The sequence below is a fragment of the Camarhynchus parvulus genome, chromosome 8 (genome assembly GCF_901933205.1).
Source record: "Camarhynchus parvulus chromosome 8, STF_HiC, whole genome shotgun sequence".
Classification (NCBI taxonomy): Eukaryota; Metazoa; Chordata; class Aves; order Passeriformes; family Thraupidae; genus Camarhynchus; species Camarhynchus parvulus.
In genome coordinates this window covers 9936330-9959449 of record NC_044578.1, presented here as the reverse complement: position 1 = coordinate 9959449, position 23120 = coordinate 9936330, and the positions used below count along the sequence as shown (strand labels likewise).

The 23120-nt window shown below is 46.3% G+C and overlaps 1 protein-coding gene across 5 annotated transcripts in view; it reads left to right on the top strand.

Annotated features, from left to right (window-relative positions):
* The window catches only part of RNF220 (ring finger protein 220), a 217715-nt gene that overhangs the window by 5995 nt on the left and 188600 nt on the right, over positions 1–23120 (top strand). For 3 of the 5 annotated variants that reach the window (XM_030953262.1, XM_030953258.1, XM_030953259.1), the window contains exon 1: positions 1241–1932. In XM_030953262.1, the coding sequence (XP_030809122.1) occupies positions 1308–1932 (625 nt within the window). In that variant the 5' untranslated portion in view covers positions 1241–1307. Of the gene's footprint in view, positions 1–1191; positions 1933–23120 lie in introns of those variants that run through there. The other 2 variants (XM_030953260.1, XM_030953261.1) reach the window with 1 other exon arrangement.

Genomic DNA, 23120 nt, shown 5'->3' with positions numbered 1-23120 from the left:
ATTATTATATGATTTTTCTGGCCCTTTGAGCTCCAGCGGCTAGTATATTGTTTCAAAGTTACAGTCCTTGTATTTTAAGCTGGGTTGTGGGGCCTGAATGGCAGGCGGCGGAAGCTTAAAAGAAAAGGCATGAGATTGATTGGGGGAGAAAATAACAACACAAAAAGGCACTGCAAACTGGGGGAGATAGAGAAAGAAGGATTTTCCCTTCTTTCACCCTGGGAGGGGGTTGTGGCTGGGTGGGTGGTTGCAGCCAACCTGGGAGGCTCAGCAAGATGCGAGGCAGAAATTTTGTTAACATTTTCCTCTAAATGTTAATGGCACATCCAGGGCAGTTTACAAATCTACTTAAGAGTGAGTGCATTAGGAACTAAAATTACTGATCCATCCTCTCTTGTCCCCGACCCGAAAGGCAGATGCTTGCAGAGATCAGATGGCAGAAGCACCCATTATGATTTTAAATATTGTCAGAGACGCCAGGCATTTTACTGGGGAAGTCTCTTCTCCTTTGGCTCTCAGGGACCGCGTGTGCATGCATGGGTGTTTGTGTGTTACACAAACCCATCGGGACAGCCACATTCCTACATTCCAGTGGTGTGCATACATATGTATGATGGTATCGAATACTGTGTGTGCAAGCACACATCTACCCATATGTACTGTGAGAGCAAGAGAAAATACCTGTCAGCTATGTACGTCTCAAGCATCGTGTACAGTTCTAACCATGAGTGCTGTCTGATTTGGGTAACTGGGTACAATGGATATTTTTATGTTGGTTCTACACCCCCAATCCCCAAGCAAATAGCAGGGTGTGTGCATGTGGGGATTTTCTTAAGTTTATTGCGGTTATGTATACGTGCCGCTTGCCATATAAAATTCCGCTTATAATTTGGAGTTACTCTGTTAATTTTAGCCTAAATATTTTTTATTAGTGCATTATTAAATCTGCATGTTATTATATTTGGTTTGCCTTTCATTCATCTGCACTGGATGATTCTCTTTAACCTGGAGGGCCAGGGCTGACTCCACTAGTGTGTGAAGTTGTCTATTGATTTTCTTGAATGAGAACAGTGGTGCATCTCCGGCCGGTGGCTTGTAACACATGTGGCCGCTCTGCTGCTAGAGCATCCCGAGAAATGAGTGCAGAAACTTAATTGGTCGTGTTTTCTTTCCCTTTCTGTTTCCTTGCAGTGTTCAAAGGGTGATGATGCACCAGTAATTTTCCCCGCTCCATTCCTAGGCATCGCTTTGCTTTCCTTCCGGGGAAGACCGTTCTGCTTGTGATCCTGCTGAGGAAAGAGTCTCCGATGGACTTACACCGGGCAGCATTCAAGATGGAGAACTCACCCTATCTCCCCAACCCACTGGCCTCCCCAGCCCTGATGGTTCTCGCCTCCACTGCCGAAGCCAGCCGTGATGCTTCCATTCCCTGCCAGCAGCCGAGGCCTTTTGGGGTCCCTGTGTCAGCAGATAAGGACGTGCACATTCCCTTTACCAATGGCTCATATACTTTTGCCTCCATGTACCACCGCCAAGGCGGGGTGCCGGGGGCATTTGCAAACCGTGACTTTCCTCCATCCTTGCTTCACCTTCACCCCCAGTTTGCACCCCCCAACCTGGACTGCACCCCGATCAGTATGTTGAACCACAGCGGCGTTGGGGCTTTCCGCCCCTTTGCATCCACTGAAGACCGGGAGAGCTACCAGTCAGCCTTTACGCCGGCCAAGCGCCTGAAAAACTGCCACGACACTGACTCACCCCATCTGCGCTTCTCAGACACTGATGGGAAGGAGTACGAGTTTGGCACCCAGCTCCCCTCCAGCTCCCCTGGCTCCCTCAAAGTTGATGATACAGGGAAGAAGATATTTGCTGTTTCTGGCCTCATTTCTGACCGTGAGACCTCATCCAGTCCTGAAGACCGAAGTGACAGATGTAAGTACCTGTGTTGACTTGGTGGTTCTTAATTGTGCCTTGTTGAGATACGCAACAGGTGATTGCCCCTCAGTGCTGTGAGACTTGCTGGAGGCAGAGGCAAAGCAGCCTTTCCTGCCTGCTGAGCTCAGCCATGCAGTATTGCCTTATTCTTCCAAAAGCATATTGACAGATTTTAAGGCGAAGTGAAGCTCTTGAAGGAAACTCGCCTTCCAGCACATAGCTGGAGAGGTGATGTTGACCTTGCAGAAAGCTGTCCATGCACCAGTGTGAGGCTGTAGGTGCTGGTACGTGTATATGTGTAAACAGGGATGCAGCTGGAATGTGTAGCCAGGAACTTTCCCAAATCTTGCAGCAAGCATGTGTTCCCTTCTTCTTCAGATGCTTCTTTCTGACCTTTTCTCCATGCACACCATTTTTAGAGCAAATGCATTACCGACCGTCAAAATTCATGCCTCAGCTTAGGACAAAAGTACCTTTTCCTCTGGTTAACTTTAGAATATTGTTGGTCACTGGTCTCCTTCTTTAAGACAAATACAAATTGTTTTTACAATTCAATAAGTTGTTGCATCACGTGCCTTCTCTGAGTGTTTCCCCCATTTTGGTGCCCATTGAAACGTGATATGCTCTTTCGCAGGCCAGTTCTTGGACTGAAGGAACCCGGTCCACTTGTTCATGACAGTAACTCCCTGTTCCCCCCATCACTTTGTCCCTTGTGGAGTTGCCTACACAGAGGGGCAGAGCTGTCTTCATGAAGGGCAGGCTTCCAGGTTTGCAGAGCTGGGAGGTGACCCACGATGGGGAGTGGTCTGGGGTCAACAGAGTGTGGTACCCCAAGGAAGAGCACTAACTTATGATTAGAGTTTTCCTGTAAACCCAGACATGTAATCAAGGAATGAGTGGTTTGCTTTTCACATGGGCTCCTTTGTTCTGTTGAAATTTATTAATAGAAAACAATTTTATTGTTGTTGTTGTTTTTATTATTACTTTTTTCTTTTGAACAAAAACCTGCTGCACTGTTGCTTCCTCTCCCTTTCAGATGTGATTTTTCTTCTCCCCTTTATGATACCAAGGAGAGTAATAGAGACATTGTGGCTCTCTCTCCCCTGTCAGCGCTGCTTCCTCAGGCTGTCTCCTTGAATTAGGCACTGTGCTAACTTACCGGCGCTAAAAGACATCTGCCTAAACCCAGCGTACCTTTTCAATAAAAGTCATCATAAAATCAACCTGCCTTTTAAATCCATCGCTCTTTGGTTTTGAAATATGCTGCAAGTGTGTCTTTTATTGTCGGCGTTTGCGAGGGTAGGACAATTCCCACTGATGGCAGGAGCCGTGTATTTCTTGCAGTACCGGTGTGATCCCTTGTGTCTCTCCCCCTTCTCCTTCTGATCCACCCCTGACCGTGCTACTTTTTGTGCTGTGAGCTCCTTTCATTGTTCAGAATCTCCTCTCTCTCCTTTCGGGTCTGTAGGAAAAGTGGCTGTAGGTGGGAGCGCATGTGGATGTGTGGAAGCTGGTAATATAATTATCCATGGGGGAGGCAGGTGAGATGGCAAGGCTTAGAGACATCTTTGTTGATGCTCTTTCCCTTATCGATATAACCTGGCTGGGAAAATGAAGCTTGCTCAAAGAGTACTCCGAGAGATAGTGGCCGAGGAGAGGGTCCGCTGGCTAAATGAATTTAGAGCACATCAGCTGCTATGGATCTTGCTGGCAAAATCCTGTCAGATACCCCATTTAAAGAAGTAAATCTGTTAAATGAATTAGACCACATGGAGCACAGCTGCGGACAGACAGACGCATCCACATCCATCGCTGTGCCTCGCCTTTGCCAAGAGCGTGTGCCGGACGCGGGTCCGCTCCTGCCGGGAGCAGACGGAGCTTTGCACAGACACAGGCAGGTTGACACCGAGTGCCAGTGCTGCTGCCAGGGCCGTGGCAGGGGACTTGCCAGGGAAAGGAAGAGGAATAAAAACTTCGCAGGCAGCTTGGGAAACTTGGGCAGAAGTGGAAGGTTTTGTTGTATTGTTTTTGCTATCATGTTAAATTTCTTTAAGATGCTTTTCTGCACAGTAGAGCAGAGCAAATGCAACATCCCTGATACTTCATCAACATTAAATTTTTTCTGTAACTACCAGGATGATGTACACTAAATATGTCTGTTGGCTCTGTATCGTATTCCCATCACATATAGATACCGCACGATGGAAACTTCTCTCCATTAAGACAGCGAGTTTATTTGGTGTGTGCATACACACGTATGGGTGTGTTTGCTGAAGGCTGAGAGCGAGTTGTGGAGCTTTTAGAGGATCCTAATGGTCTTTGATGCTGGCCATCAGAAAAGAGGAACTCCAGAAGTGAAGAATTTGAGAGATCGCAGTTTGCAGATAGAATGGTGATCCTCTTTTGCATTAGCATTTGCAGATACATTTTTGAAGCTTCTGTAGAAATGTATACTTTAGGGGTTTGTTGTTTCTGAGGAGTTTTGTGGATTCCTTGTGTAGCTGTTACAAACAACCCTCTGTAAAAGCTGCCTACTTGTGCTCCTTATGGAGCAGGTAGGTGGCTGTATCTTCAAGGTAAAAATGTAATTAGGCTTTTCTATGACTGCAAGGAAAAATTGTAAAATTTTCTTAGATCAGCAACACTTTCCCATGTCTAATGGGTGCTTTTCAGGTTTGCAGAGCTTCACTGTTTTGGTGTATTTTTCAGATTGCTGAAAGGGTTTGTGTTACATGGAAGCTGAATTACTATGATTGCCCTATGTGGTCTTCTGTTCCACTGCACAGGAGCCTCTATTGAATAGATCATTTAAATATTTGTTTCACCTCGTAGCTTAAATGGTGATTTTCTAGAGAAGCTCCCCCCTCTCTTTTTAAAAATAAAAATGTAATCACTGAGTTGTAATTTCCATGAAAAATAGGTTTTTGCTTGTAAGACTTTCCAAGAAAACAAGGATCAAAGTGAGACATTTGCACATCAAGGAGCGTTTGGAAGATGCATATTTAGTCCTCTGCAGCATGGGAGGAAAGTCTCAGCCTGCTCTCACCAGTGGAAGAAATTCACAGAATTCAGTAAAATTATTTGTGATATGTTCCAGAGTATTCCAAATTGGCACCTGGCCCCGTAAGAGATATGTTCATGCAGGAGAGGTTGCTCAGCCATTTGCATAAAGCTTTCCTTACTTTTAAAGCAGGATGGTGCTTGGACCCATACCCTGCATCCCACAAAGGGACAACATCTTTGGGGTGCTTTTGGGTGGGACTGTACTCTCTATTAATCAGCAAACTGGGCTGAGATGTCTGCATTTAGGTAAATTGTCTCCTGCTGTAAAATGTGAGTATCCAGCACATCCAGAGCAATGGACTATACAGGGAACATGTGGAAAAGTGGAGCCTTTCCAGGGAAAAGCAGACGTACCTTGTACTGGATGGGCCCATTCCCTTAGGTGCTTACTGAGAAAAATAATGCCATTTGTTAGAGTTTAGGAGCTTCTTGTAAAGCATGTGTTAAAGGCACTGGAAGACATATTTTATGGGTTTGCTTTAATAAGCGTACAATAATTGAGATTCCTAGAAGGAGTGGAAATAAATGCCATGTTCCTTTCTGCAAAAGAGATCTATAGCCCTATTTTAAAATCAGAAGGAAAAAAAATTCCTGTTTTTTTACTTCTAATGAAACCTGTCTCAGTGTCCTTCAATTATAGTACCCAGTTCCTGTGGCATTGCTTTCCCACGAAGCGGCAGGCAGAGGTTGGTGCCAAAGTGGGACCTCCTGGCAAAGGGCTGGACCTTGTCAGAGCAGAGAGAGACTCTGCCATCCCTGCAGGGCAGCCCATGCCCCCAGCCTCCCTAGGACCACAGAAGATGGTTTCCCATTACTGTCTGCTGCTTGGTCTCCATCACGTGTTGTCTGTGACTAGTGGTGTGAAGGTGATCTTCTACGTCCTGGCCACTGATTCAGTTTCCATCCTCTGGCCAGAGTCTGGCTCTCCAAGTCTCAGTTTCCCTGCTCCTGCTGGTGGCCCTTGCCCAGCTCCTGCTGTGCCCAGGAGATGAACATTTGAGTTGGGAGCACGCTGGGATCCTTGCTCATCCCTTCTGCTGAGGGTAGTAGGAGTGATTATATTAACATTATTTTGATTATTATTATTTTTGATAATCATATTTCACCTTGGACATTGTTTGTGCTGCAACTGATTTCGTGTCTGCAGGAGAAGTTGTGTGATGTATTTGTGAGCTCTTTGTTACACTTTGGGGTTTTAAAGAACATCTCTAGCATGGAGTTAGTTTTCCTTTTGAAACAACTGGTTTGTTATTGATCAAATGTAAATTGCACTTCAGGTGATGGACATCAGGGCTATGATGACCACAGCATGGATTCCTGAACAATGCGGTGCTTCGGAAATCAGATTGAGGGCTGTCTGTGCAGTCACCCACCCGCTCAGACCCGTGCTGGGATTTGTGCTGTGACCTACGTAGAGAGCTCTGTGTGTCTATGTACATGTGCCAGGGGGAAGAAGGTTTTGGTTTTTTGTGGCAGAACAATGGATTGGAGGGGGAATGCACATGTCCACACATCCACTGCTCACAACTCTTCCCTCTGGGATGCACCACTTCCAAGGCTGGTAAAATTTGGGGTCTAATGTGAAGTGATGCTTTGTTGGTAATCATATTCAGCCACGATCATGGGAAATCACAAGTTTTACTCCGCTTGTGAAATTATGAAATAAATTGAGTGGAATGTTTCTTTCTGTCGTGCAGTGTCCTGCGTGATGTAGGAGCGAAGAAGCAACAGTGGAATTTTGGAAGGGCTGGGCAGGCAGATGGGCAGTAGAAGGGATGACGGCCATGCATCCATCCCTGTTGCTCCACCAAATACACACCATCCTTGTGGAGTAAAGTGTGCTGCATGGAGGTCTTGAAGCTCGCAGCAATCACCTCCTTTTCCTGCTTTTCTGGCAACAACCTTCCCTCTCCCTCTGCAAACTGTTGCCGAGACTCCTTTCCGTGCTGTTCGGCTTAATTGTCTTGTCGGGATAAAGAAATGTTTGAACAGTTAAAAGTGGGGAAGGGCTGGATGGGAGCAGCCCCTGCCGGCTGCGGGGCCATCTGGCCTCCCTTGGATCTGCCGGTCTCCAGTTTATATTTCTCTTTCTGTTATTTGGGGCTATCTGGCGCACTCGGAATACCTAATCACCATGGTGAGAGGAGGGATAGGGCTGCGTCCCCCGGCCTCCCTTTCCCATCAATTGTCATGCAGACCCCGGCCGGGCGCTGCTCCTCGCAGCCCTCATTTGCTGTCCTCGCCCGCTCTCGGCAGAAGGATGGCTTCTAATTGATCGTTTGAGGGGGAGGGCTGGGGCTGTTTGCTCCTCCAAAATGTTTCCCCGTGCAGCCTCTGCCATCCGGCCGGCCTTCATGTCGTCTCTGCCATGCCAGAGATGCCTCGTGCCCCCTCTCTTCCTTTTTGGACTCCCCGGGACATGGTGTAGCCAATGACTTCGGAGTGCTGAGCAACATGGAAATGTTATATTTATCCATCTCCTGCTGGAGAGATGGGCACGGACGCAGTAAATATTTATCGCTCCTCTTTTGCCCTGTGTGCCTGGATGCTGGCAGGAGGGCACTTACTGTACAACTGCAGGGAAACCCCCCCACCTTTCTCAGTATTTCCCATCAAAACCACGGCCCCCAAACCACTGGCCAAACCTCGCTTTTCGAGAAGGAATGAATCACATTAAATCTTCAGCCCCATCGATCAGACTGGACTGCTGTCAGAGGATTGCGGCAGGAGAAGCACAGGCAGACTCGGTGGCTGCCGTGCTCTGCTGGGGATCGGGAATCCTGACCCCGGGCATGCCTTGGAGTCACGGTTTCCCGATCCCTAACGCGGGAGCAGCTCCCTCACAGCGGAGCGTGCTGCTTTGATATCTTCTGACAGAAGACGCCAGGCAAGGGCAAAGTATTAGTATTATTAATATAGTACAGTTAGTAGAATATTATGAACTATTATAAATCATTACTGCTAAACTACAGTTATTAAAGGAAATGACCAAAGTGCACTTTGCGAGCCAGGATCTCTGACAGTTAAAACATTGTTTTATTATTTTACTTGCTAACTTGCAAAATTCGAGAGTTAGCAACAGTTTCCTGGTTGATTGGTGGTGATTGCATAAGGGATGGGGAGAAGCAGGGGGGAAGGCGAACATTTCAGGAGGGAGAGAATAAGCATTAGTGCCTCTGTGATTTATTTTCCTTTCCTTGATATTTTGAAGGTCTTGAAAGAAGGAGGCATACTCAGGCATGGGCCTAATCCTGCTCTGTAGGACTGAAAGTGTTCAAGGCAACAAGGTCTTAATGCTTCTGGAATTCCCCAATGCAAAAAATAGAAGTGAAGATGTTAGTGAATTGCTGCTGGTTGTTATTTGTTTGATATCATTTAGACAAGTCCCATTAAACGCTAGCAGCAGATTCATTTTTTTCTCTTTGTTTGCCTTCCAAGGACTAGAAAACAGACATAATTATATTTTACGTGAGACTGTAAGATTTCCTCTCATCTCTTTTTTCTGGCTAATATCTGCAGCTATAAAATAAATTCTTTTTGTGCATACATGGTGCTAGACTGAGGTAAATAACTGTCATCTAAAATCTGTCTAACCTTAATCTGCATCAAGAGCACTATAGAGAACTGTACCCATTTGTATAATATTAAGCTTTATTTTTATTATGGATTTCTAATGCAAATTCATAGTGGGAATGAAGTTGTTTCCTTTTAATACCATATTCCAAGAAAAGCAGCCATTGATAGCAAATTGTGATGATTTTTATCCTCTGGTTCATGTCACTGGTGGTCTTCTATCATGTCAATGTGCCTGATAGCCTGTGAATATTTCACCTCTCTTCTTCAGGGTGGAATAGCAGATTTGGAGACTTTTGAGGACATTTTTCAGTTATGCAGAGCAATTGAAATTCTTCAGAAATAATGGATTTCTATTTGGGAAATTTAATATAGGATCAGACTCCTTTACAGCATCCTCTGAAAAAGGGCATGTGCATCTTTGTAAATTTACACATGTAAGCTGTATATCTGTCTTTCTCCCCTTTCATGCAACATCCCTGTTTGCCTGCTTGGCTTTGCTGGCCTGAGTACAGAAACTCATGAGTGACAGACATCTGGGACAAATTCATCACCACGAATTCAGGTTTTTTTACAACTGAATTATTTTCCTGCTGTTGGTCAGGTATTGGGTATTTGCTGGCCAGATTGACCCAGCCCTCAAGTCAATGAAAGCTCTGGCTGAAAAAGTACTGCTGGGTTTGGTACTATCTGTATCTGTCCATTTCATCTTTGTTCTGTCCTTTGAAAACATGAGGGTGGTCGTGATAATCTGAGAGTTCTTCTTAGCCATCATTATCTTCTCTCTCCTTTGGTGTCTTGAATTGCAGCAGTGGCCTGAGCAACAGGAGAGGGGGAAAAACAATGTTGGGGAGGAGCAAAGCAAGGAGAGATTTATTGTCCTAAACACAGATAACATGGGAGGGAGTCCTGCTGAAAGCAAAACTGCTTGTGGGGTTCAGGTGTGGGACACTTCATCGTATTTTTCCTCACTTGGGACATAGTTTCTAATCAGTATTGCTTTAGAACCTCCATTTTTTTGCTAACTTCAGACTTCAGCTTTCTCACTGAACTGCAGAGCAAGAATGTGTTTTGTGCTTTTTCTTGTGAATCCTGGGCTGCTCTGAAGTAGGAAAAGGAAGGCACCAAGTGTCTCTGGATACCCCTAAAAGGAAGAGCTGGAAACTGTGTCCTTGGTATCCCCAGCAGCACTGAATCTTAACTATATCTTGCCAGAGTAACCACATTAAGTTTTCAATTTAGAAGGACCCAAGAGCTTCTGCACATGAGCTTTCTCAGGTGCAATCCTTCAGCGTTACCTGGGCTTTCCCAATGTGCCGTGCCAGAGCCCTGGACAGGGTGAGGATGGCAGGACACATCCAGCTGGGCTGGCTGGCAGGGCTGGCTCCCCAAGCACGGGCTTGTTCTTTGGGAGGCAGGTGAATGTTTCCTGGCACTTGTATGGAAACTAAATCAGAAAGCACTGGGAAGAGCAGCTGGAGTGAAGGCTCCCTGTGACAGCCTCCCCAAAAGCAATTGTTTTTGTAAACAGAGCAGCAAGTAAAAGGGCACTGCCCGGAAGGACCCACTTCTTTCTACTGGGATTTTTGGGGCTTTGATTTAAATTTAGGTATTTTTAATTAAAAAGGGCTCAACCTTTTCATCTGATTTTTATATTGTTTTCCTGCACTTTAGGAAACAACTTGCAAAGCCATTTAGAATGTGAAATTGTCTGTCCTGTAGCATCCCTCGCTATCAGGAGGCATAGGATCATCATCCCTCATTGCAGAGAGCCTGCTTTGGCAGTTGTGCAGGGATGAGAAGAGACCCAGGGATGGGAAGAGACCCAGTACCAAACCACATCTCTGCCTTGTTCTCCAACCTGGCTTTCAATATTGAAGATTTCTTTAGGAGTCAGTCCTGTTCAGGGGGATGCTCCACAAAATTCCCTCCTGCAGGCGCCAGGCGAGGTCCCATGTTGCTCAGGAGGTGATGTGAGGGTGTTTGTGAGTGGAGAGGAGGAGGGTGAGTGACACCCTGGGTGCTGCACCTCTGGCTGGGTGAGTGAAAGCCTTATCAGGGTGGCCTGGCCATGCTACAGCAGAGCTGCCCCGCACCCAGCCCAGCCTTTGGCCTGTGCAGGATAGAGGGAGCCTTGTCTCCCTGTCAGTGTTTGCAGCGTGGGGAATCTCGCAAGGGCCGCCTCGCCATGGCTGTGGATGGGTGGAAAGCCTGGGAGTTGGATATCAGTGCAGGTCAGAGGGATCCAAACTCCACAGCACCATCGAGGGGGCTGCAGAAGCTCATTTCCTTCCCTTGTTTATTCTTCTGATTGCAAACCAGCCTCACTTCATATTTCCAGCGCTAGAGGTGGGAGATAAGCCCCTAGCAAAGCCCTTAGACAGGGTGACAGCTTTTACCTCCTGAGCACTTGTCTTCAGCTTCTCTGAGGAGGCAGCTTGACCACTGATGCTTTATTTTTTTTTTCCTGGGGAGATGAAGGAGCAATCAGTGACCTGGATAACCCCGTGCTGAAGAGGAGCAGAGGAACTTAATGGTTACAATCAAAAAGTTGCCAGCCTGAGTGGATTCATACATCAGGAGGTGCCCCTTAGAGGAGAGAAGGGGAGAATGGGCAGTCAAACTCTTACAGCCCTGCTTCTTTGCCCTCAGATTTGCACTTTGCTCAGCATGCAGCCTGTACAGGACAGCTGGCATTGCTCCTGCCAGCTCTGCTCCTCGGGACTGCTTGCTGCTGTCTGTGCTGCTTCTTCCTTTCTGCATATTTAGGTTTGTGCACAAAAGTGTTGCTCTGAAAGAGCTGTTTTGATTTCGGAAGGGGGAGGTGATGGGCAGCCTGCCTTCACTGGGGATTTGGGACAAACGTGATCAGGGAAGCTGTGTTGAAGGCGCTGGGACATTCAGTAGTGTGGGGAGCAGGGCATCTGCAGACCAGAAATTTAATGTCAGCAAGAGGTGTTAGAGAGAGTGTGAAGTAGAAAAATGCTACAAGTTATTTCTGTCTTAATTTGGCCAATGTGTTGTGTCCTTTCCCACATTTGGTCCAGGACTGAAATAAGTATGATGATATTTGGATCAGGACTAGGATATACTGGAAAAAGTAAGCTATGAAAGTCTGCAGATCTCTGTCTCCGTCAGCCAGAAGTAATGTTCCCACCATCTTGTTATTTTCCCCTCTTAAAATGAAAACAATGAGTTAACTTTGGAAACAGGGGAGGATTGTATTAGAGCAAGACAGAGCCGGGCAGAGAGAACTTGCATTGGCTTCACTCGCGTGTAATGTTGTGGGTGTAGGAGCCTGGGGAAGCTGTGTATGGTGTGATCCAGATCAGCCCCCAGGTTTGTGGCACATCTCAAGGAAGAAAGAAACTTAAGCTAAAAAAAAAAAAGCTTCACCTTTGGTCATCTCTTTGGGAACGCTGTGAGGACCCAATGTGTGTCTCCCGCCTGGGCGCCCACCCTGGGGTGTGGGCACGTGCTGGTGGAGGCTGGGGAAGGTTATGGTGTCAATGAGAAACATCTGTGTGTGTGTTCTCCCAGATGTTGCCAGTTGTGTCTGGCTTGTTAGCTGCACCTGGGCAAAGAAGAAAAGGAAACCCCCGGGTGGTGTGATGGATTTTGCAGAGCCTGGGAGGAGAAGGCAGTTAGACACCACTTGCTGATAGTCCCTCTGCTATGTACTCAGGTGGCTCACTGACGCTTGGGTGATCCAGGACCCACATTTTTCTGCATCTAAGGAAATGTGTCATCAACTTGTCACATACCGATTCTCTTACTTGTGTTGCTCGTTTCTAGCTTGACTGGTGGGGGGGTTATTGAAGATGAAGGACACAGTTATTGGCAGAGCTGAGCGTGCCTAATCCTCGCAGCCATGCGGAGCAGGAAGAGGGAAGGGCTGCCTGGGCAAAGCCCTGAGCATAGGTTGTGCTTGTGCTCTGGACTCTATTGACCTTGGACAAGCAGAGTAATTTCTCATTGTCTGTCTCTAAAGCAGGGATTATGATATTCTCCAGCTGAGGGTGGTTGTGGTCATGTTTTGTAGTGCCCAGATCCTTGAGCAGTGGTCATAATCGTGGTGCCTGGATTGAAAAGGCTGCACAGGGGGAGGGATGGAGGCTTGTTTAATAAACATGACAAATGGGATTTTTTTCTGAGGAAACAGTTGCCAAATATTTTTTTTTAATGCAACTTGGATGAGCAGCTGAAATCAGTGGCTAGGAATGGTAGAGAAAGAATTTGGGGTAAAAATTTGGAGTAAGGTAGATAAAAGTGAGAGATAAAAGAAATAATGCAGGGAAGGATGAGTAATCAACATTCTTGGAGTGAAGCGCAAGCTCTGGCTTCCTTCCTGAGCAGTAAAATAAAATTTAAAAAAAAGTCTTTAGAACAACAAAACTCTGGACGCGCTGGTTTCCTTCCTGACAGGCCCAGCCTGGTGGTGTTTCGATGAGTCCTCATTGGCAACCAGGGCTGATCTAAAGGCCAAAGGCAGAAAGATGGGGGGGAAGGGAGAGGGATTTAACTCCTTGAGCTCTGCTGGAAAAACAGAGATCTCCTGCTTTGTGTGGGTTCCTTTTGCTGTTGCTGGAGTACAAACAGTGTGCACTGTGGCTCAGAGGTCTGAGAGGTGATGGGGTGACAGGGTGATGGGTACATCTACCCAGGTGCTTGGTCACAGTCAGATTTTACAAAACAAAAGTCAGTATTTTTAATCCTTGTGGACAAAATTCCTAGGTCTGTGAGTGGTACAATACGACACAACAGAACCAGCGAGCAGCAGGGGAGTGGGCTGGTCACTCCGCTGTTGCCATCTCAAGGATGCTCAGTTTACTTGTGTCACCCAGTTTATAGTAAAGTGCTGCTCCAGTCCCTTTTCTCAGCACATTTCCTGGCTGGGAAAGAGCTGCTGGGTGCAGGATAGCCTGTTGTGCCCCAGAGGCTCTGGGCAGCTTGCGGGGAGCTGGGAGTATGGGAGGGGAGGCTGTGTGCGCTCTAGACAGGTTGAATGGCTCAGGCAGAGCTTGTTTTGCAACTAACTCTCTGAGCCTCGCCGCTCTCTGCAGGGTTCCCCTCTCTGAAAGGTCGAAGCTACTTCTTAATTCTCAGCAGCTGACAAAATATTTATTTTCAGGTACTTAAAATATTATAATTTGAAGTGGAGTCCAGCCCCTGGCTGGAGTTGAGCTTTTGTACTAACAGCTTCAGTGAAATGCCTTTTTCCTCCTACAACTTGCCAACAAATGCTTGGAAAATAATTGTGGGACAGTCATCCTTTTAGTGAGCAGATCAAGAAGATTTGAGACTTGCCAGAGACTTTCAAAGGACAGGCCAAAGGTTCAAGTTGTTGCCAGTTCTATTTGTCTTAGTCTTTATACTTACTTGTGTGTCATTAATTTCATCAAATGTCTGTGGGTAAAAGGCACCCAGCAGGCTGCTGCTTTCACTGAGCTCTCTGGGTGTACTTGGACACCTCTTGGGAAATAAGCCCACCTTTTTGTCTAGGGAGAGAGATTAATCCCAGCACAGCTGTAGCAGAAAGAGGCTTACCCACTAACCTGACACAGAGACAGCTGAGCTGGGGGGGGCAGGACCCTGCTGTCTTCTCTGCAGCCTTTTTTAACTGGTTGTGGCAGAAACTAGTGGATATGGACGTGCATATGAATGATGCTACCTCTGTGGTACTGTACCTACAGCTCTTATAGAGACCTGCAGAAATAAAATGCCACACTTGGATTTTCTGGAAGTTACTGAAATGAGGGCTCAGCAAGAAGGAAAAACGAGCAGAGGCCAGGCAGAATGGACCTCAGTGTCCTGGGTCTCGTTGCTGGCCCTGCTGTTGGGTCCTTGGGATGATTATCTATGTTTTGGGCTGCTGGCAGGTTGTTCTGCTGATTTTGGTAGTCAGGGCATCACTATTGAGCTCTTTACAAGGGTTGTTGTTGCTAGATTAACAATTCTGTTGGCACTGTCCTCTCCTGGGGGCCATGCAGCAAAAAGAAGCAGGGAGAAGGCTGTTTTCCCAGCAGGGTCCCTGCAGGCAGAGCTTCCCTGCCCTTCTCTTGTGCTCTTGTGCTGCAAACCTCTTTCCTTGGTGCTCCCATCACTGCCTGCATCCTGACAGCTGCTTTCCTACCCTTTCTGCCCCAGTGCAGACGGCCAAGCACATTAATTTTTCGGCAGAAGTGTTGTAATAATTAGGCAGCTCGTCGGAGGGTTTAGCAGTACTTAACCAGATGTGAGAAGACTCTTCCCATGGTCCCTGCTCTCTCACTGGGCTCCAGCCAGCTGCCATTTCCCGCCTGCTCAGGTTGCCTAGAAAGGGCTGCCCTGGCTCCTCTTGCCTCTCTTCTTATGTTAAACACCCATTTGTAAAGGAGAAAGAGGGAGGGTGGAAATCCTTGGGCTGTTTGGGAGAAGAGCAGCAAAGAATTAAAAGCAGACACCTGCAGCGCTTGGATTTGAGACCTCCACCATTAACTCTTCCCAGGGCAACATCCCCCAGGCTTGTGGCCATTCCTTTGGTGCAGCCAGGGACACATAGTGGGATGCAAGGGCTGGAGTGGGTGGTGCTGCTATCTGAGGCTCCAGACAGCTTCTTGTTATATATAATCTCCATCAAGTTTTATGTATATGTAAATATAATATCTCTTTATTCATGTGAAAAAATCCCCATATCCCCTGCCTCAGTTTCCCCCCCTGCCCTATAGGGATGATGCTATTTCTCTGCACTCTGTGCTCTATAACCATTTATACACAAGGCAATAGTATTATCACTAACGTGGTTTTAAAACTAGGTTGTAGTAAACTGTATTGCCTGCCTAATCCATATTAATGGCAAAAACTGCTGCAGACAGGATATTGGCCTGGATGGCCCTTGGATTAAGTCATTCTGACAATTGTTACATTTCTATGGTAAAGTTTTATAAATACACACTGACACCATATATTAGGTTTAAGAAAATCCATATACAACATATAGATTTCTGGTTATAAAGAGAAAAAATGTATTAAATCAGCAAGACCAAGGGAGCAGACAAGATATAAAAATGATACTGTATTATGCTGGAACTTATTGAAAATCCCAGTGCATCTTTTTTATGTAAATGGTAAATTCTTTTCTATGTTCTGAATATGTTTCTTAATGTGTGTCACGTACCAGAATAGTAGCATGAACATAGTTGCAAATACGGTGTGTGTTTTATTGTGAGTATTATACTGCATAGCAGAGTGAGGGTGTTGAATGCTGCAGTCAGTTATATACAGCTGTAAATGGGAGCTACCTGCTGTTCTGTATACAGCCAGCTGCACATTTATTAGTAAATACCAGTCTAGGTAAAAGAAAAATAAAACAGGAAGTTGTATTAAAGACTTCAAGGCTTAAAACTAGTTTGTGCAAAGCTCCTGGGATCCCACTGCAGGGAACAGTCCGGCATTTTCCAGCATTAAGTCTTTTCCATCTGATTTTTCTAGCTCTGTGAATTTGAAAGCCTCTTCTGAACTCCCCCTGCTCATCAGTTTGTGGAATAATTCATCAGTGTTTCAAAGGAGGGTAAAGATTGGGTTTGGGGCTGGAGAAATTATGGGTTGGCTCCTTCCCCGGTGTGCCTCCACTGAACATACCGGAATCATGGAGTCACAGAATCACTTAGGTTGGAAAAGACCTGTAAGATCATCGAGTCCAACAATTTACTCAGCAGTGCCACATCTGACACTGAAGTATGTCCCCAAGTGCCACATCTCAATGTGCTTTAAATGCATCCAGGGGTCAGAGCTGCTGTGATGGGTGAAGTTCTGAGGACCAGTGGCTCTGGGGGCATGTGGGGCACATGTCACACACGTGTGTTTGTCACACACATAGCAGGGGTGGCCAGTGCCAGGCAGGAAGGCAATATTGCAAGGGGAAAGCAAACCACAGATTTTCTGGGGCGCCTGTGTGCTTTCTGACTGACGGCGCTTCTCCAGAGAAAGGTATCAGGTCCGAGCATGGGATCCCAAACGAGCGATGGCTCTGAAATACCCGAGTGTTTGACCTAGAGGGAGCTCTCTTACATGAAGAATGAGACTTGGCACTGCCTGCCTGAACAGCTTTTAGCGTCTGTATTTTCAGCGAGCTTCCGCTTCCTGTATTCTGAGCTCACACTGCCAGGTACTGTATTTCCCTGAGTGATGTAAAGAGGCTTGGAGAAGTCCTGTGTGTAACTCCTGTGGTCCCAGCTCTGCAGGGGCCAGAGCCAGAGCCTCACTTGTTCTTCAGAGTTTGCTTCTTGTGGAAGCTGATGGAGACTTCTGGCAAAAGAAGTTGCTTCTAATTTTCCGTCTTCCAGTAGCACCATCACACCTCACAGATCAGTCATGGCTCTTGAGGTGCCAGGCACCCACTCCCTGCTCTGCTGGGAGGAGGAAGTGTTCTTGGTGAGGAAGAGTCTTTTGTTGGCAGCCTGAATCCAGTGACTGGAGATACTTATGTCATGGCCCAGCATGGCTCAGTTTTTCCTTTTGGGTCTCTCCTTTTAAATGCTTCATATCCCCTCACCCTCCTCGGGGTAGGTTCATCTGCCTGAATACAAATCCATGATGTTTTGGACTTAGATGAACTGGTATTTCCTTCCCTGGAAGCTGGGAGATGCTGGAGGTGACACAGATGGATGATGCTAGGGTGCTTCCCCAGTGCACAGGCAGATCTGGCTCTGACCTGCTGCAAGTCCTTGAAATCCCACCAGTCCTGCTCCCAGCGGGTGTGGGAGCTCCAAGCTCCAAGACAGCCTGTCTCTGGACACTGCAGAACATCAGTGAGGAGCATGATTGAGCTGACAGAGAACCCACAGCGTGCTGTACCCACTGCAGCAGGACAGAGGGGACGTGGCTCTCCAGAGGCAGCGGGTGTAGCTCTGCACCTCTAGGCCACCCACTGACTTAACAGAGTGAAAGAGAAACTTGCTGAAGTGCTGGGGCAGAGGTCTTGGAGAGCCCACAGTGCCTGACAACTCTTAAAAAAAGGACTGAATTAAAGTAGGATGGTGCCGTTCTTTCCTGGGTCCAGAAAGCTGCTGTGTGGGAATGGGCCCAAAAGAGCAGCTTCATGGTACAAAGGTCAAGCTGGAGGGGTTGGAAGTGGTGATGCTGCCCTATTCCTCCATCCCATTCCTAAGCAGTGCAGGTCCCAATGAGGCTGGGTTCAGCCATTCCAATGCCTGGCTTGTGATCCTTCTGCAGCCCCACTGTCTGATGGCTAGGCTGCTTTAAAAGAGGGTTGCAAAGAAGTGAATCTGGGAGGGAAATTAAGGACAGATGGGGTGAGATAGCACCATTTTTCTGTGGGTGCTTTTCTATTTTTTTCTTTTCTCTCTTCTTCTTTTTTTTTTTTCTTTTTTTTTTTTTTTCTGTTGAACAAAGGAGTTTGGGGAAGGAAAGGGTGTGTGTGAGGGTAGGGAACTGAATGGGGAAGGTGGCTGAAGGGAAGAAATTGAAAACTACACCACCTTTTAGATCTAAATTTTAAAGAAAGGTTTTGCAGTAATATTTTGTGGGCTTTCAGTTTCTAGTCTGGTCTGTGCTTTTTCTAGAGCAGGAAAGAAGTGTGAGCAGCAGAGGCAGGAGAAGTTACTTTGGTTCACATCCCAAATTTGACTTGAAAAATGCCAGAAGAAAGGGAGTATGATTAGAATAAGCACTTTTCTTGGGAGTGACTTCTTGTCTCTGTGTCTCAGATGATAGCCATTCCTTCCCCATCTTGCTGTCCTTGCTTTGCTAGCCAGCAAACCATACCTGAGTCTCCATGTGCCCTTCTCTGGGTTGGCACAAGGAGGGTATGGGAAGCTGTTACCTGCAAGGCTGTCTCCCTTGGACCTCTAACAAGATTGGGGGATGCTGCAGAAGAGTGAGACAGGTGAGTCAGCACAGCCAACTTTGGGATCTCAGCAAATGTATTTGCACTATCAGTAGTGCCCAGGCCCCATCTCATTTCTGCCTTCAATAGGAGGAAGCCACTCAGTTGAGTACAGCTCCCACAAAATTCAGCTTTCTAACCCCAGCCCTCAGAAATTCTGAAGTAGCAGCTATTAGATATAAACTCTTGCAAGAACCTTGGTGAAATGCCTGAGGTACCAACTATGGATGTCCCCAAGCAGCAGAAATGCTTCATCTTCTCCACCTTTCCCCCTTGTGGTCATAGGTTCATGGCCCAGCTGGGTTGTTTGAGGGCCTGGCTAGAGCAGTCTTTTTATTCTACATCTAAATTTATTGAAAGTGAATTCACTGTAGGTCTCTGCACTTTGCTTAGTTAGTTTTATGTTTACAAGCACCAGGGCAGGTGGGTGGCTTTTCTGGGAGTAGAGCAGGTCCTGTGTCCTGTGCTGGGTGATGCAGAGAAACTTGGATGCCTCAAAGTAAGTACTGAGAATCATGCATATACCTGTTATGTGTGTACCTAGTAAAAAGATGCCTCCAAATGTGGGGGCAGGTAGGGAGGGGATGCTGAGTGTGTCCTGAATATGCAGAGAAAGGGGAGCAGAAAACCAGCTGTTTTCTCCCTCCAGGTCCAGTCTGACTTAGAGCAGGCAGTGGGGTGATGCTCCAGTGCACAGTGGAGAAACAAGGATGCTGCTAGCTGCTGCCCACTCCCTGATGGCCCCTTTGGGCCCTTTTGTGATGCCCAGTATGCAAGAGGATCAGAGCATCCTCAGCAAATGATTTGAAAAGGCCTTTATATAATGTGTTTTCAGCTCTTACCTTAAGATTTACACTTAAGAGGTCCTTGCTTGGTAAGTCAGGAGAGATGCAACTTTGACTGGCAAATTTCAGGCTTGACTTAAACAAGGACAGCACTTTAAAAATAAATCCTTCTTCTCCTGATGCCCTAAGATACATCCAGATAGGGTGTGCTCACTTCTGGCTTAATGCTCCAGCTTAAAGGATAATTTTGGCCAAAGCTACCCTTCTGTAGTAGCCTATAATTAGCAATTAAAACATAAAAAATATTTCCGCCGAGTGGCTCCTAAATAAATGCTTGTCACTGCTGATCAGAGTTGGTTTATTTCCATGTGTGTTTTTCTTCCTTCTTTTTTTTTTTGTATAACTTACAGCCCTGTAAATGCTCAGCAGCTGTTAATATGATTCTGTCGATAAGTTTACCATGGTGATTTGGCTATATTTGGTGAGCGTGTGAAGAAATCACTCACCGGTTAGAAGAAGGAAAGACAAGCTGTCGATATCAAGGGAGAAATGCTAATAACCCTGGTGACAAATCATTCCTGGGAATCTCAAAGGGTTAAAAAAAAAGCAGCAGCACTTCCCGGAGAGAGGGGCCTTGGCGAGTGAAGGTGACTCATCCGGAGCTGCAGACACCAGCTGTCATCTCCAGCTCCTCCTGTGCTTAATCACTTCACTTTTCTAAAGAAATATTTTGTTCTAATTCAAACAGACCTGGGCTTGTTTGTCTTTTATGAATTATTTACTGGTGAGGAGAACCTCTTGAGGTATCCATCTTCACTCTGAAATAAGTGGACTCTGAGAGCCTGCTGAAGCACTTTAAAGCACACAGTCCCCTTCTTGATGAGCCTTTCCTTTTTTTTTTTTTTTAAACAACCACTTAAAATCAAGAATAAACCCTAGAAAGTCAGCTCTGGGTTTCAGACTATACTGGAGAAAATGCACACGGACTTTGGCCTCATCTGGTTGCTCTTTGAAAGGTACCCCTGCCCTTAGGTGTGGGGTGGTGATGCTCCAAGCGACCCCGGGGACTGCCACCAGTTTCCCACCGTGGAGGTGGAGATCTGCCCCCATACCTGACTTGTTTCTAGATGCATTCCCATAGGAATTATGAGCTCACTGTGCATGGAGCACATGCATGAAGGAGCCTGGGTGTGCCCCTGACCCTTGTCTGGGCACTGACACCCTTCAGCTTCAGGAGATGTTTCTGTTATATAATAAACCTACAGCCAAATTCCACCTGGCTGTTCCTGACTTCAGCTCTTTGCACATTTATAGCACTTCCAATGGAAAAAGAAGCTTGTATGATATTTTGCAGTCCCAAAAGGTCTGATCCAGCAGCCATGGAAGTAAATAAATGTAAAAATTTGCTCTGACTGGACTGGGCATCAGATTAGTCCCTAAATGTTAGTTGATCTGCTTTGGGGTTATGACAGACAAATATTTCCCCAAGGTTACTGCTACAGGAATAATCGATCTACCTGTCTTGGATATGTCTGGGCTGCCTATCATCACTGTAGTGTCTAAGTGAATGTTACCTTCCAGGAAGTCTGTGCCTGACCAAATAAGTTGCCTTTTCTTTGTGTGGTTTGAGACCAGAGAGTGCAGTTTTCAGTATTTAAGATCATTGCTATTTGGCACTTACCTGCTCCACAGGATATTTGTACTTGGCTGCAATGTCCTCATTACCTCTGTCTTACATTTATTTTAAAATTCTGGTTTTAAATTAATTTTTTTCTAAATAAATAACATGATCTGTAAATAAATTACTTGATCCTGAAAACAATTTAGACAGACAGAACGTCTTGAGTGTGATTTAGCTTGAGTGGTGTAAGTCGCATGCTTATACAAGCTTCAAAATGACAGGAAAGATAATCCCATCAGGCAGTCTGTAAAACAGAACAAGCCTGGAGAGGATTTTTCTTGTATACAATTACACTTAGAGACACAGGATGAGAAAGGATTCAGGACCTGGGGAGGCTGAAAGAGGCAGCTGGTTGTGTCCTTGGCACTTATTTGCACTAAGGTCCCTTTCCACAACCTGTGAAAGCTGGAAGGGAGATGAGCACATGGAAAGTAGCTCCTACCTGCATGGGTTTGGTTTTGCCCTGATGCCAGCTGCAGTGCTGATGTACTGCAGACCTGGGAATGCCATAGGCATGTGCAGCAGCATTTTCTCCATCCCACAGGTTATGTGCAATGGGGCATATTTAAGCCTCATCTCAGGGCTGCTCTTGTGTGAGCCAGAAGCCTGCAGCCTGCCAGCTGCCCCTGAGCACAAGAGACAAAAGTTCCTGAAAGTCTCCTTTGTGCCCCATTTCTGTTCGGAGAATGGGAACATCTCCTGGAAATAAGACACGTGAAAGTGATGCCCTTCCCAAAATCAACAATATATTTGATTTTGATTCCTGCCTTTTATTTTCTTTTTCCTTGCAGAAGGCCCTTTAAGCAATGCTTTTTTTTAAGGGGCACTTTTGACACCCAGGCCTCTCCTTCCTGCCTCCATCCACCTCCTCCTCCCTCCAGCCCACACAATCTGCCAGATTCCCTAGCTGCTCCCTTCCTGGTGCAAAGACAAGACATTTGAAGTGAGAAGTGTGTGGCATACTCATTAGTTATATGTGAGTTAGCAGAACTTTTGGTGGATTTTTGCCACTTCCTATGAACTGTGGGATCCCACTGTTTACAAAGCAGCGTCTGGTAGAAGGCACAAGGTAAAATATTTGAGGTTCATTTCCATGCCAGTTTCTTGCCTTTCTTCTTGTGTGAAAAGTTCCTGACTCTGTGTTGATTTTCTTGAGATCATGTTTATTTAAATCAGGATAATAATCTTCCAAATATACCCTAAAATTATATAGCCATATAAATCCTGTCATAATATATTCAGTAAAACTGTCAGGTGATCATTCTTAATGTAAAATGAGACCTTTTCATTTTCATCCAGTCAGTTAGCACTAAATTAACTCCTTGGAGCAGGCTCAGAGTCATTCATTCGGGTAAATACCCCAGTTATTTATTGAATATACAGCATTGCTGTCCATCTTGGGGCTGGGAGTGAGGGCTGCTGTCCTTATCCCAGCTCTGGCACCAATCAGTCAGGAGAGGAGGCTTGAAAACTTCAATAATACCCACAAAAAAATTCATTTTGTTCCTAATCTCAGTGCAGCCATGAGATGATTCCCAATGACAGGTTTCAAGCTGTGAGCTGGGCTGCAGGCTGGCCTCCCAACAGCCTGGGAGCAGGAATTGCCCCAAGCTGGCTCAAGTACTTGAGGATATGGGCAGGAACCGTGTCTTGTCCACACAGCTGAGGATGCTCTGCCCGTGGGCTCCTCTGACATCCCAGGTCTGTTCTCCTAGGTCACCTCACCTCAGAGCATCTCTTCTGAATGGTTATTTTCCCCAAAATATTTGGTGTCCAGCTAGGACAGGTCTCCAGTCAGGAGCTGGTCTGGGCACATCAGGACATGGGTCTCCTCCTCTTGAGATGGAAAGCTGCCAGCAGGCATGGAAGAGATTTGCTGTGGGATTTACCATGCATGGCTGTTTGGAAGAAGCATTCAGACTAATGCAGGAGTCCCAGAAGGGCTGTCACTGAGATAAAGACCTTCAAAGAGTTCCTCTCGTACTTCAGTAGGATGGGTTTGAGGAGTTACAGCCTCATTTCAGTCCTCAGGAAGGTGAGGTCCCCTTGTCATCCCTCCTCTGGCTGCCAGGCCAGCGGGGAGCATGAAAGGTCAGCAAAAGCCTGTCCTAGAGCCTGCCAAAAACAAGCTGGAAATTGAAGTGTTCCCTGCAGGGGAGGATTCGAATATCTTATCAGCACACTCTGTTTAGATGTC